Source organism: Rhinoraja longicauda, chromosome 38, assembly GCF_053455715.1.
Source record: "Rhinoraja longicauda isolate Sanriku21f chromosome 38, sRhiLon1.1, whole genome shotgun sequence".
In the NCBI taxonomy this organism is placed as follows: domain Eukaryota; kingdom Metazoa; phylum Chordata; class Chondrichthyes; order Rajiformes; family Arhynchobatidae; genus Rhinoraja; species Rhinoraja longicauda.
This window is the reverse complement of record NC_135990.1, coordinates 12200893-12214687: the sequence shown is the minus strand read 5'-3', so window position 1 is coordinate 12214687 and position 13795 is coordinate 12200893. Positions and strand designations below refer to the sequence as shown.

The following is a 13795-nucleotide window of genomic DNA, read 5'->3' as shown; positions in this document are numbered from 1 at the left end:
GTCAGAGAGTTGTGAATCTGTGGAATTCTCTGACTCAGAAGGCAGTGAAGGCCAATTCTCTGAATGCATTCAAGAGAGAGCTGGATAGAGCTCTTAAGGATAGCGGAGTCAGGGGGTATGGGGAGAAGGCAGGAACGGGGTACTGATTGAGAATGATCAGCCATGATCACATTGAATGGCGGTGCTGGCTCGAAGGGCCGAATGGCCTCCTCCTGCACCTATTGTCTATTGTCTTGTGTTTCAGGGTTTGTGCGACTCCACCTACCTGCTGCCAAGATGTTCCCGGCCATCCAGAAGGTGGCCAGAGCACTGATCATGCAGCCTCTTCTGTTCTGTGGTTGGAATTCCGCAAAGTAGGAGAATATGACCGGCAGAGAACCTCCAACACTGAGAATGCAAAGAAAATTAAATCATCACCATGTCCATCGAATATCAATGCTAGGATACATTGCCCAAATTATGAACCAAATCCATTTTTACTGATGTCCTCAAGTCTAATTTGCCCATAAATTGGAAAATACTCAAAAAGTACAATAGGAAAATAACTGCAGATGCTGGTACAAATTGAAGGCATCACAAAATGCTGGAGTAACTCAGCGGGTCAGGCAGCCTCTCAGGAGAGAAGGAATGGGTGACGTTTCGGGTCGAAACGTCACCCATTCCTTCTCTCCTGAGAGGTTGCCTGACCTGCTGAGTTACTCCAGCATTTTGTGATACCTTCAAAAAATATAATAAATTGCTCGATGCAGTAGTCATACTTCCACAGTATTGCAATGTATTGTGTTGGTAAGCGCCAATTAAGATGAAGACTGAACCACATTAAAGCTCAAGACACCAACGCTTCTACTTCCTCAGGAAGTTTAGCATGTCTCACACAACTCTTACCAACTTCTACAAATGCTCGCAGAAAGCATCCTGTCGGGTTGTATCACAGCTTGGTTTGGCAACAGCTCTGCCCATGACCACAAGAAATTGCAGAAAGTTATGCAGCCCATAAGGTCAGAAGTGATAGGAGTAGAATTAGGCCATCAGTTCTACTCCACCATTCAATCATGGCGGATCTATCTCTCCCTCCTAACCCCATTCTCCTGCCTTCCCCCCGTAGCCCCTTACACCTCTTCTAATCAAGAATCTATCTATTTTTGCCTCAAAAATATTCACTAACTCAACCTCCATTACAGTACAGCCCAGTTCATCACACAGACCAGCTCTCAAATCCTACCCCCTATCTAATCTATCCCCCAGTAATCTATCTACACTTCACACTGCCTTGGGAAAACAGCCAACATTGTCAAGGTCCTTTTTTACTCCAAGTATTCCTGCTTTTCCCCTCTTCCATCAGAAAGAAAGTACAAAATCTTGAAAGCGCGCACCACCAAATTCAGGAACAGCTTTATCCCAGTTGTTATCAGACTACTGAATGGTCCTCTTACAAGCTAGGATATATTCCTCATCTGCCAAGCCTCTACAGATCTCCAAGAGAGAATTCCAATGATTCGACAAGTTCCAGGCTAAGAGATTTCTTCTCATTTCAGTTCGTAAAAAGTGAACCTTTCAGATTTGGGATTGCAGTCCCATATTCTTGACTCTTTAGCTAGAATAAAAACATTCTCCCTATATCTACCTTGCTCGTTTCTCTTAGTCTTTTGTATTGAAGTCACTTCTTACTTGCCCAAACACCAGGGCAGAGAGGCTTGATTTACTCAATTTTTGCTCATTAGATGGAGGTTCCAGCCCAAGAACCTTTGTAGGAAAAAAAACACAGATGATGATATAAATCGAAGGTAGACACAAAATGTTGGAGTAACTCAGCGGGTCAGGCAGCATCTGGGGAGAGAAGGAATGGGTGACGTTACGGGTCGAGACCCTTCGGTCTCGACCCGTAATGTCACCCATTCCTTCTCTCCCCAGATGTTGCCTGACCCGCTGAGTTACTCCAGCATTGTGTGTCTACCTTTGTTGAATTCCCTCCACAGTAAGTATATTCTTTAGAAAAAGAGACTAAAAGTGTATGTGACGTTCCAGGTTCACCCCCAGCTCGACTCATTGTGTGGCACGGTGTGTAGTGGTAGAGCTGCTGCCTTACAGTGCCAGAGACCCGGGTTTGAACCTGACAACGGGTCTCCCCGTGACCAGGTGGGTTTTCTCCGGGTGCTCCGGTTTCCTCCCACACTCCAAAGACATGCAAGTTTGTAGGTTAATTGGCTTTGGTAAAGTTGTAAAATTTCCCTAAAACAGCTGCCTGCTGTTATTAATGTGGGTACTATACAAAAATGTTTGACAGTAGCTAACAAGGTGTTTGGCCAAGTAGACAATAGACAATAGGTGTAGGAAGGAGTAGGCCATTCGGCCCGTCGAGCCAGCACCGCCATTCAATGTGATCATGGCTGATCATTCTCAATCAGTACCCCGTTCCTGCCTTCTCCCCATACCCCCTGACTCCGCTATCCTTAAGAGCTCTATCTAGCTCTCTCTTGAATGCATTCAGAGAATTGGCCTCCACTGTCTTCTGAGGCAGAGAATTCCACAGATTCACAACTCTGACTGAAAAGGTTTTCCTCATCTCCGTTCTAAATAGCCTACCCCTTTTGGCCTACCCATATAATTTGGTAGGAGCAATGGGTTTTAAGAAACAGAGACTGAGGAGAAGACAAGAACACAGAGGGTGGGTGACGTCTGGAACTCGCTCTATGATGAATTGGCGGAGTCAGATATTATTAATATGTTTGAGGCATTTAGACGCAGACATAAGTAGACACGGCACAGGAGAATATGGTCCAAATAGGATCCTGTAGATGGGCAAAAAGTTGGCATGGACAAGGGCCCATTTCTGTGTTTAGTTTAGAGATACAGCGTGGAATCAGACCCTTCAGCCCACCGCGTCCGCACCGACCAGCGATCCCCGCACATTAACACTATCCTACACACACTAGGGACAATTTACACTTATACCAAACCAATTAACCGACAAACCTGTACGTCTTTGGACTGAGGGAGGAAACCAAAGATCTCGGAGAAAACCCACGCAGGTCACGGGGAGAACGTACAAACTCCGTACAGACAGCACCCGCAGTCAGGATGGAACCCGGGTCTCTGGCGCTGTAAGGCAGGAACTCTACCGCTGCGCCACCGTGCAACTCTCTACAATTGTATGACGCTCTAGGTTTCGATGTATGTTTTCACCACGGTCTTACATAATTTGAGTACTCAAATAAACCATTTACCTACCTATTTGCCTACTCCAGCTGCACGTGAGGTTTCAATGACTGGTATACTAAAACATCATAAGATCATAAGTGATAGGAGTAGAATTAGGCCATTTGGCCCATCAAGTCTACTCCACCATTCAATCATGGCTGATCTATCTCTCCCTCCTAACCCCATTCTCCTGCCTTCTCCCCATAACCCCTGACACCCGTACTAATCAAAACATCCAGGTCAATGAGCATCAATATTCATTAACCAGCCACCGTATTAAAAAACATTTCATTTGTTTTTCTACTGGGGATAAGATCAATATTTTTCCACACCATACTTCATTTACCACAGTGATGCCCACTCATGCAACTTGTCTGTATCCTCTTGAAGCATCTCTCAACACTCGCATTCCGACTTAATCTTTGCATCATCAACAAACTATTGCATCTGGTCACCTTGGTTGAATTGCTGACGTCGATTGGGGTCAGTAGGGGCCCCAAGCATCCATCCTTGTCGTGCTGTACAATGGGCAGCACAGTGGCACAGCTGGTAGAGCCACTGCCTCGCAGCGCCCAGAGACCCAGGTGTGATCCCGACCGTGGGTGCTGTGCCTGTGGAGTTTGCATGTTCTTCCTGTGACTGTATGGGTATCCTCCAGTTGCTCCGGTTTCCTCCCTCGTCCCAAAGACATTCGGTAATTGACCTCTGAATTGCCCCTCGTGCGCGGGGTATCGGTTGGGTACGTGGGATAATATAGAACTTGTGTGATCGCTGGTGAGCACGAAATCGGTGGACCAAAGGACATGGCTCTGTGCTGTATCTCTAAACCAAACTAAGCTCGTCACATCCTCCCGCAGGAGAATGTCCCCAACAGGGAGGTCCTAGTTACACTCAGTTAGCCATGTAAGGAACATGGAAAATAGGTGCAGGAGTAGTCCATTCGACCCTTCGAGCCAGCACTGCCATTCAATTGTGATCATGGACGATCATCCAAAATCAGTACCCCGTTCCTGCTTTCGCCCCTTATCCCTAGATTTCCCAAGAGCTATATCTAACTCTCTCTTGAATGCATCCAGTGAATTGGCCTCCACTGCCTTCTGAGGCAAAGAATTCCACAGATTCACAACTCTCTGGGTGAAAGAGTTTTTCCTCATCTCAGTCCTAAATGGCCTACCTCTTATTCTGAAACTGTGACCCATGGTTCTGAACTCCCCCAACATGGGGAACATTTTTCCTGCATCTAGCCTGTCCAAGCCCTTAAGAATTTTATACGTTTCTATAAGATCCCCTCTCATCCTACTAAATTCCAGTGAATATAAGCCCAGTCGATCCATTCTTTCATCATATGTCAGTCCCGCCTTCCCGTGATTAACCTGGTGAACCTACGCTGCACTGCCTCAATAGCAAGAATGTCCTTCCTCAAATTAGGAGACCAAAACTGCACACAATGGGCTCACCATGTTGTTCACACTCATGACAGCAGTCTCCTGAAACAGGTTGATCTTATATGACTTGATATTCTATGACTTGCTATAATTGGCACCTTCTTAATATCTTGAGTGGGGGTCGGGGTAAAGACTTCATTGAGGTCATCAGGTGGGCACCCTCCTTCCTTGGTGTGTCGTTGATAGGCCCACGACACCTCCAGAGGGCTCAACAGAGACACCTGGCGTCCCAGGTGCGCTTGTACTCTACTCTGAGTTCTGTTGGAAGATCACCAGTGGACAGAGAGGAAGGAAGATTCAAGGATGTTCTTAAACCCTCCTTATTGAGGGAAATGCAACAACTCCTCCAACTCCTCACCCCACGTCTACTCAAGTGAAGGAGGAGCATTTGGGAATGGTATTGAGAACCTCAAGGCCATGCATTGGGGCCACACGGAGGTCTTGAGATACCAGCAGGAGTGCACCACCTCACAAACTATCCACCTGCCCCATCAGACGCCTCCTGCCCATTCTGCTCACATGGACCTCATCAGCCACATCAGGAGCCGTAAAACCAGTAGGGAAACAAGACATCCTGTAGGACTATCCGAGAAGCAGCACCTCCACAAAGCCGGGAGGGAAGGCAAGCGGGAGCCCGACCCATTACTCACCCAATACCACTACAGAATCGCAAAACTAGAAACGTCCAGAAATTAGATGCCAGGCTCGACGCAGCTCCAAAGACCCCATTCACTGTTAACGAGAGCACTAGAATTCTCTGACGACCTTTCAGGTCAGCGAGTGCCCCCCACATGTAGCCCCCGATCATCATACCTGCATAGACGGGGAGAAACACTAATTGTAAGCCTGGATACCATGCTACCTGGAGGCTTGTATCTTAATCCTACATTGACATTCAATTTTGGGACTTAGTGTGCCTGTCAACTTGTACACAGCAAGCTTCCACAGACTATTGGTTAAATGGTCCAATAGACCTTTCCTTTCTGCGGATACTAATTGAGAGAGGGATTTTGGACAAAAAGCCACAAGAACTCCCTCAGTTTCTTTCCAATTGTGTTCGGGACCTTTGACACTCACTAAATTGATGGAGTTTTGGAATAACATCAGAAAACTAAACCATTTCCATGGGTTTACATCAGATGCTTGAATTTTGGTGCAATAATTGAGCCTTCTAAGGGTCTCGACCCGAAACGTCACCCATTCCTTCTCTCCTGAGATGCTGCCTGACCTGCTGAGTTACTCCAGCATTTTGTGAATAAATACCTTTGATTTGTACCAGCATCTGCAGTTATTTTCTTACACTCTTATACTCAGTATGTTTGTGCCGAATGTACAGTGGGATTGTCACTGAACTGTGTGTGGGGGAAAAAAAGAATTTCACTTAGGTGCACATGGCAACAAAGTTCCATTGAACTAGGGGCACCTGGATGGAACTGACGCAGTCACAGGGAGAACAAGGAGACACCACCCGAGGTCAGAATGAAGCCCGCAGCTCCACCGGCTGCACCTCGGACATACAAACCCCACGTCTTTGGAGTGTGGAAGGAAACCAGAGCACCCGGAGGAGACCCTCGCAGACACAGGGAGAACATGCAAACTCCACACAGACAGCACCCGAGGTCAGGGTCAAACCCAGGATGCTCCGAGTCCGCAGTTCTACCAGCTGCACCACGGTGGAAAACTCAGCAAGTACAGTCCAAGCACGCAATTTGTTCTACCGCACCAAGATGGACATGAACACTAAACTAGGAGTCAATGGGGTTAACTGAAGCAAGACTGCGTGCTAAGGAGAACTAGATTTTGTCTGAAGAAGGGTCTCGACCTGAAACGTCACCCATTCCTTCTCTCCAGAGATGCTGCCTGTCCCACTGAGTTACTCCAGCATTTTGTGTCTATCTTAGATTTTGAAATTACATAGATTACATCGAGAATAGTTGCAGGAGGAGGCCATTTGGCCCTTCGAGTCAGCACCGCCATTCATCGTGATCGTGGATGATCATCCACAATCAGTAACTTCTCCCCATATCCTGCCTTCTCCCCATATCCCTTGATTCCGCTAGCCCCTAGAGCTCTATCTAATGTTCAGAAACAACAGCATTACAGGCAGATGAATGCATGGAGATTTTTTTTTTAGATTTTAGGTCCGCGCCGCACAGCGATCCCCGCACATTAACACTATCCTACACCCACTAGGGACAATTTTTACATTTGCCCAGCCAATTAACCTACAAACCTGTACGTCTTTGGAGTGCGGGAGGAAACCGAAGATCTCGGAGAAAACCCACGCAGGTCACGGGGAGAACGTACAAACTCCATACAGACAGCACCCGTAGTCAGGATCGAACCCGGGTCTCCGGCGCTGCTTTCGCTGTAAGGCAGCGACTCTACCGCTGAGCCACCGTGCCGCCCCGTGATGACCTGTATTGATGAGCCCAGACATCCCAAATGCCAGACAATTACTTCTATTTCACTGCAGTAGAAACAAGGGAACTGTGCAGATGCCGGTTAGCACACAAAGGTAATGCAGTAAGTGCTGGCGTAACTCAGCAGGCCAGACAGCATCTCCGGAGAACATGGATAGGTGACGTTTCGGGTTGAGACCCAACTTCAGACCAGTGGAGTGAAATAAATGACGTCTCGACTCGAAACGTGGTGCACTTCACTTCACAATGGCTCTGCTAGGTGCCAATCCCCCCCCCATTTCACAGTGGCAGCTGGAGCGACGAGGTTAATCCACGTGAACGGCTCACTAACCTCTAGACTCGCTCTTACAAGACGGAATATTCATCTCTCTGTCCATTTTGATGTTAACTTGAAACTTAATAGCAAGATGGAGTACATAACATCAGAAAACAAATGCCCCTTCACCGTAATGGCCAATGAATTAGATTCCATAAGGGAAACCACAAGGAGATTGCCATTGACAGCACCCAAAAGAAGTCCATGTAATAGTCCAGAGAGACTGTGTTTTCAGAACCAGGTTTCTCCCTCACAACCCAGCAGTATGACTTGATGTTAGTGCACGGTGGCGCAGCGGTAGAGTTGCTGCCTTACAGCGAATGCAGCGCCGGAAACTCAGGTTCGATCCTGACTACGGGTGCCGTCTGTACGGAGTTTGTACGTTCTCCCCGTGACCTGCGTTGGTTTTCTCCGAGATTTTCGGTTTCCTCCCACACTCCAAAGACGTACAGGTACGTAGGTTAATTGGCTTGGTAAATGTAAAAATTGTCCGTAGTGGGTATAGGATAGTGTTAATGTGCGGGGATCGCTGGGCGGCGCGGACCCGGTGGGCCGAAGGGCCTGTTTCTGCGCTGTATCTCTAAATCTAAAACACAGAGGCAGGACATTCAGCGCCAGAATCTCTGCTGGATTACATTCTTCACAAGAGTCCAAATTCATCAAAGGTAGACACAAAATGCTGGAGTAACTCAGCGGGTCAGGCGGCATCTCGGGAGAGAAGGAATGGGCGACGTTTTGGGTCTCGACCCTTCTTCAGACTCACTGTAGAAATAAGGAACTGCATCAACATCCCTTCCCCCCTTTACTCCTCACCCCTCCCCTATGCCTATTTCCCCCTCTCCCCGTCCTCCCACGTTCCTTTCTCTGGTTTCACAATTTGCAACTCTTCAATCAGCCTGTCTCATTCCTTCTGTTTTAATCTCTGGCCTTAGTTCCAACCATCTGCCTGTCAAACCCCCCTCACCTATATCTATCTATTACTTGTGATGCTTCGTCCTGCCTCCTGTCTCTCCCAACTTTCTTCCCCCCACAATTAGTCTAAAGTTACCTGTCCATGTTCTCCAGAGATGTGGCCTGACCCGCTGAGTTTCTTCAGCACTTTCTTTCCTTTCCCCATGGCTGGGCCATTCACAGCCGAGTATTCTCCTCTCCTCAGCCGCATTCGTGAGCTATCCGTTAATGCTCACTAACAAATCATCAACTCTGGCACTGCATTCTAGCCTCAGAACTCTTTGTACTAGATTTATAATGGAAAATAACTTGATCTGTATCTCCGCCATCTCAGTAAACCCAAAGCACTCTCAAGCCAATGTCGTAGAACAGTGAAGACACAAGAGACAGCAGTAGCTGGAATCTTGATCAAAAAACAACAAACTGCTAGAAGCATTCAGCATACATGGGGAGAAATGAGCAAACAACATTTTGAGTCAGGGCCCTTCTTCAGACTGATGGGGGAGGTGGAGGAAGGGGTGGACGAAGAATTGGAAAGTGATGGATTAATTCAGGTCATTAGCAGATGGGTGGAGATAGTACCACCAAGACTGGAGACAAAAAGGGAACACATGTGGAATCTGATAAGGAGGGAAAATGGGGAGTGAAATACAGAACGAGAGGGAGGGATAGTGAGTGGAAAGGTATGGGGGATGGATGGGGAGGAACGGAAATGGGGGACTTAAAGATGAGTGAATAAGGAGTGGAAAGGAACAGGGTGACAGGGGAAGTGGAAAGAAAGATGCGTACGGGTAGGTGGGGGGGGGGGGGGGGGGGACAGTTAGATGAGAGGGTGGGGAATCTGTGGAACTCACTGCCACAGAAGGCTGTGGAGGCCGTCAGTGGATATCTTGAAGGCAGAGATAGATGGATTCTTGATTAGTACGGGTGTCAGGGGTTATGGGGATAAGGCAGGAGAATGGGGTTAGAAGGGAGAGCTAGATCAGCCATGATTGAATCGTGGAGTAGACTTGATGGGCTGAATGGCCAATTTTTTGCTCCTATCACTTAGAAACTTATGAAGGTGGGGGAAGGGGAGGTTTACCTGAATTAAGACAGGGACCTGTGTTCAATCTAGACCTTGGGTGCTACCCATGTGGAGTTTGCACGTTCCACCTGTGATCCAATTTCATCTTGCACTCCATTATCCACTGGTTGGAAGGTTAATTGGCTGTTGTAAGTCCCCCTTAGTGAGTGGAAGAGAATTGGGAGGGATTTAATGAACAGCTGAGAGATAGTTGTGGGGTAATGGGATTGACTGAAATGGACTGAGAATGGGCATTGGCTTGATGGCTCAAAAGAAAATATGAAATAAAAACATTATGATGATCAACCCTTTTGTTTAATAAGACCACTTTAAAAGATGGATATTACAGCTCAGGGTTCAGGTACTGCCAAATGCAATCCCCAAGTTATTTTAAATCCACTTACAGAAACGATTCTAAACCCCAACCGGTTTCCATCCACTGTGTTCCAGTTGAGTTTAGTTCAGGGATGCAGCGTGGAAACAGGCCCTTCAGCAATCACACATACACTAGTTCTATCCTACACACTTTAGCCAATTTACAGAGGGCCAATTAGCCGAGAAAGCCATGGCTTTGGAATGCGGGGGAATGTGAGGCTTTTGAATGGCTTTGGAAAGCCATTCCATGGCTTTGGAATGTGGGGAAAAAATCGGAGCACCCGGAGAAAACCCACGCAGGTCACAGGGAGAACGTACAAACTTCGTACAGACAGCGGCTGTAGTCAGGATTGAACCCAGGCCTCTGGTGCTGTCGGACAGCAACTCTACCGCTGTGCCACTGTGCAACAATCTTCATGACATCCTCAAGATTCTTATCGTGAAAAAAAACTTAAGGCATTAAATAATATTTTGGCTTACACGATGTGCTTCTTACTGACAGACAAGAAATGTGGCATCAAGAGCAGCTATACAACAAAATGCCAGGGAAATTAGAAACCTTCATTGACATTTCAATTGACAGCTCAAAGAAATTATCAGTGTGTGGAATAAGGATAGAGCAGTCCAGAGATGGGAGGGAGGGAGGGAGGGAGAGAGAGAGGGAGAGAGGGAGAGAGGGAGAGAGTGTGTGTGTGTGAGAGAGTGAGAGAGACACACACACACTATCACTGCCTCGACAAGGCCATCAGCATAATCAAGGACGAGTCGCACCCCGGCCACTCCCTCTTCTCTCTTCCATCGGTTAAGAGGTAAAGAAGTGAAAATGCACACCTCCAGATTCAGGGACAGTTTCTTCCCAGCTGTAATCAGGCAACTGAACCATCTGACCCACCACTAGAGAGCGCTCCTGAGCTACTATCTATTTCATTCAAGACCCTCAAACTCTCTTTGATTGGACTTTACTGGACTTTACCTTGCATTAAACGTTATTCACGGTATTCCGTTTGTCTGTACATTGTGGACGGGTGCATTGTAATCATGTATTGTCCTTCTGCTGACTGGTTAATTGGCTTGGTAAATGTAAAAATTGTCCCTAGTGGGTATAGGATAGTGTGTTAATGTGCGGGGATCGCTGGTCGGCGCGGACCCGGTGGGCCGAAAGGGCCTGTTTCCGCACTGTATCTCTAAACCAAACTAAGAATCTCCCCTCACTCTGCAGACTGTTAGCTTTGTGTATATCTAGCCCTTGGAGTTGGTGTCAAATTGAGCACATTGACACAATAGGCAGAAGCTGGAAAATTACCTAGGAAGATGCTTGCTGTAAGCCAACCCATCTCGGCTGTGCCAAGGTGAAGGTCACAGCGGGCAGTGGGAAGCAGGAAGGACACGCACATAATCTCAACGGCATCACTGGCAGTTGCCCAGCCACAGATAACCAACAGCAACATGTGGAATGTTCCAAAACCTGGAAAAAATAAAGAGAGATTTTCCAATAGAAATAATGCACAAAGCACAGAAAAAGGCTTGCGATGTTCAGCAAGAGACACAACAGCTCTCATAATTCATTGGAGCCATGAGGAACTGCAGATGCTGGAGACTGAAACCAAAACACAAATTGCTGGAAGAACTTAGCGGGTCAAACAGTGTCTGTGGAGGTAAAGATATAGTCGACATTTCATCCAACCATCTCTTTGCCTCCACAGATGCTGCTCAATACTGGAGTAACTCAGCAGGTCAGGCAGCATCTCGGGAGAGAAGGAATGGGTGACGTTTCGGGTCGAGACCCTTCTTCAGACTGAAGAAGGGTCTCGACCCGAAACATCACCCATTCCTTCTCTCCCGAGATGCTGCCTGACCTGCTGAGTTACTCCAGCATTTTGTGAATAAATCGATTTGTACCAGCATCTGCAGTTATTTCCTTATACCACTGAGTTTCTCATTCAGTGTATTTTTGGTCTCAGAAATCTTTGTAGTGAAGCACTCCTGGTCCATGGTTTAATGGAGCAGAGTTTTACTTCAGAGTTTAGGCTGATGTAGCCAACTTTTAAAAATAAATGGAATGCCACAAGTTGTTGAGAGAGCCTGGGTTTATGTTTTACAGTACAAATATAAATGCTTCTTATGCATGAAATGACACAAAGTGCTGGAGTAACTCGGCAGGTCAGGCAGTATCTCTGGAGATGATGTTGGGGGGGGGGGGTTAGAAGAAAGCAGGAAAAAGGGAAGAGCAAGGATAAAACATGGCAGGTAATACATTGATATAGGCGAGGAGGGGTTGATAGGCAGATGGTTGGAGCAAAGGGCAGAGATAAGAAAGGAAGGTGTGAGACAGGTTTGAAGAGCAAGACTCATCCCAACTCACACAACTCACTGGAGCCATGAGGGACTGCAGACGCTGAAGGGTCTCGATCCTAAACGTCACCTACCCATGCTCTCCGGAGATGCTGCCTGCCGCAGTGAGTTAATCCAGCATTTTGTGCCGTTTTGTGTATTAACCCGCATCTTCAGTTCTTTGTTTTGACTTCTTAAGCATGTCCGGGCCTTTAGAGCAGCCTGCATTTATAAGAGCACTTTGAATTGTTAAAAAGCCACTTGCTATTTGAATGGAGGGTAAATGAAATCAGAGACAAGAGGGGACATATTTAGTAGAAACAAGGAACTGCACATGCTGGTTTACGCAAATACGTGCTCATCTAAAAGCCTCTTAAATGCCACTATTGCATCTTCAAGACTGTATTCAATGATAAAACTAATGTCGAAGGAATGGAATTCAACATGCAACTTAGAGCCCTATTATCTATTAACACACCAGTGTTTTGCTAAGTTTCCTCACACACCGTTTTGCAATTCTAAGATAAAGTGGATCGCAATAGAGAATTAAAAATCACAAGAGAGGCAACAGGTCTAAATGCCACTCAGGCAAAGAGATTTATAAAGATAAAAATTCACAAAATGCTGGAGTAACTCAGCAGGTCAGGCAGCATCTCAGGAGAGAAGGAATGGGTGACGTTTCGGGTCGAGACCCTTCTTCGACCCGAAACGTCACCCATTCCTTCTCTCCTGAGTTGCTGCCTGACCGGCTGAGTTACTCCAGCATTTTGTGAAAACCTTCGATTTGTACCAGCATCTGCAGTTATTTTCTTATAAAGATAAAAACGTTCTGCAAATCAGACAATATTATTCGAGAGGTGTGAAGGAAGGTACTGCAAATGCGGGCTTATACTGAAGAGACACAAAATGTTGGTGGGGTCAGGCTGTACCTCTGGAGAAAAAGAACATATATCAGTCAGAACCTTTCTTCTGACTGAACGTAGAGGCAGGGAGGGAAAGAAAAAAAAAAGAAAAATTCCCACCTCTACTTTCAGCCTGAAGGGATCCAACCTGTAGTTTAGTTTAGAGATACAGTACGGAAACAGGCCCTTCGGCCCACTGAGTCCGCTCCGACCAGCGATCCCCGCATATTAACACTATCCTACGCACACTAAGGACAATTTTTACATTTACCAAGCCAATTTACCTACAAACCTGTACGTCTTTGGAGTGTGGGAGGAAACCAAAGATCTAGGAGAAAACCCACGCAGGTCACGGGGAGAACGTACAAACTCCGTACAGACAGCACCCGTAGTCGGGATCGAACCCGGGTCTCCGGCGCTACAAGAGCTGTAAAGCAGCAACTCTACCGCTGCGCCACCGTGCCCTCCAGGGTCACCTATTCTTTTTCTACAGAGATGCTGTCTGACCAGCTGAGTTACACCAGCATTTTGTGTCCATCTTCAATATGACATGAGAGACAAAGTGAACATTGAGTCTTTACCAGTTTCTTTGACTGCTTCTTCGAAGGTCAGTGCAACATAGCTGTTCTCCTGAACATCAGGCATTCCCAGTTCATTCTGTTCATAGATTTCTCCTGGAAGTGAAGAAGTCGTTCTGTCACCAGGCATATTCGTGCAAAAGGCAAAGCGGTTTCACTCAAAGGCAGATGTAAACTAGAGGGGGCATAAACTAGACAACTGAGGAGATG

At 46.8% G+C, this 13795-nt stretch overlaps 1 protein-coding gene across 1 annotated transcript in view; it reads right to left on the bottom strand.

The window, feature by feature from the left end:
• The window catches only part of sv2 (synaptic vesicle glycoprotein 2), a 59169-nt gene that overhangs the window by 37980 nt on the left and 7394 nt on the right, over nt 1–13795 (bottom strand). Inside the window, exons 2-5 of the mRNA XM_078429963.1 lie at nt 13589–13681; nt 11078–11239; nt 5294–5456; nt 266–387 (exon numbers count right to left, since the gene is read on the bottom strand). Coding sequence (XP_078286089.1) covers nt 266–387; nt 5294–5456; nt 11078–11239; nt 13589–13681 — 540 coding nt within the window. The remainder of the gene's footprint in view (nt 1–265; nt 388–5293; nt 5457–11077; nt 11240–13588; nt 13682–13795) is intronic.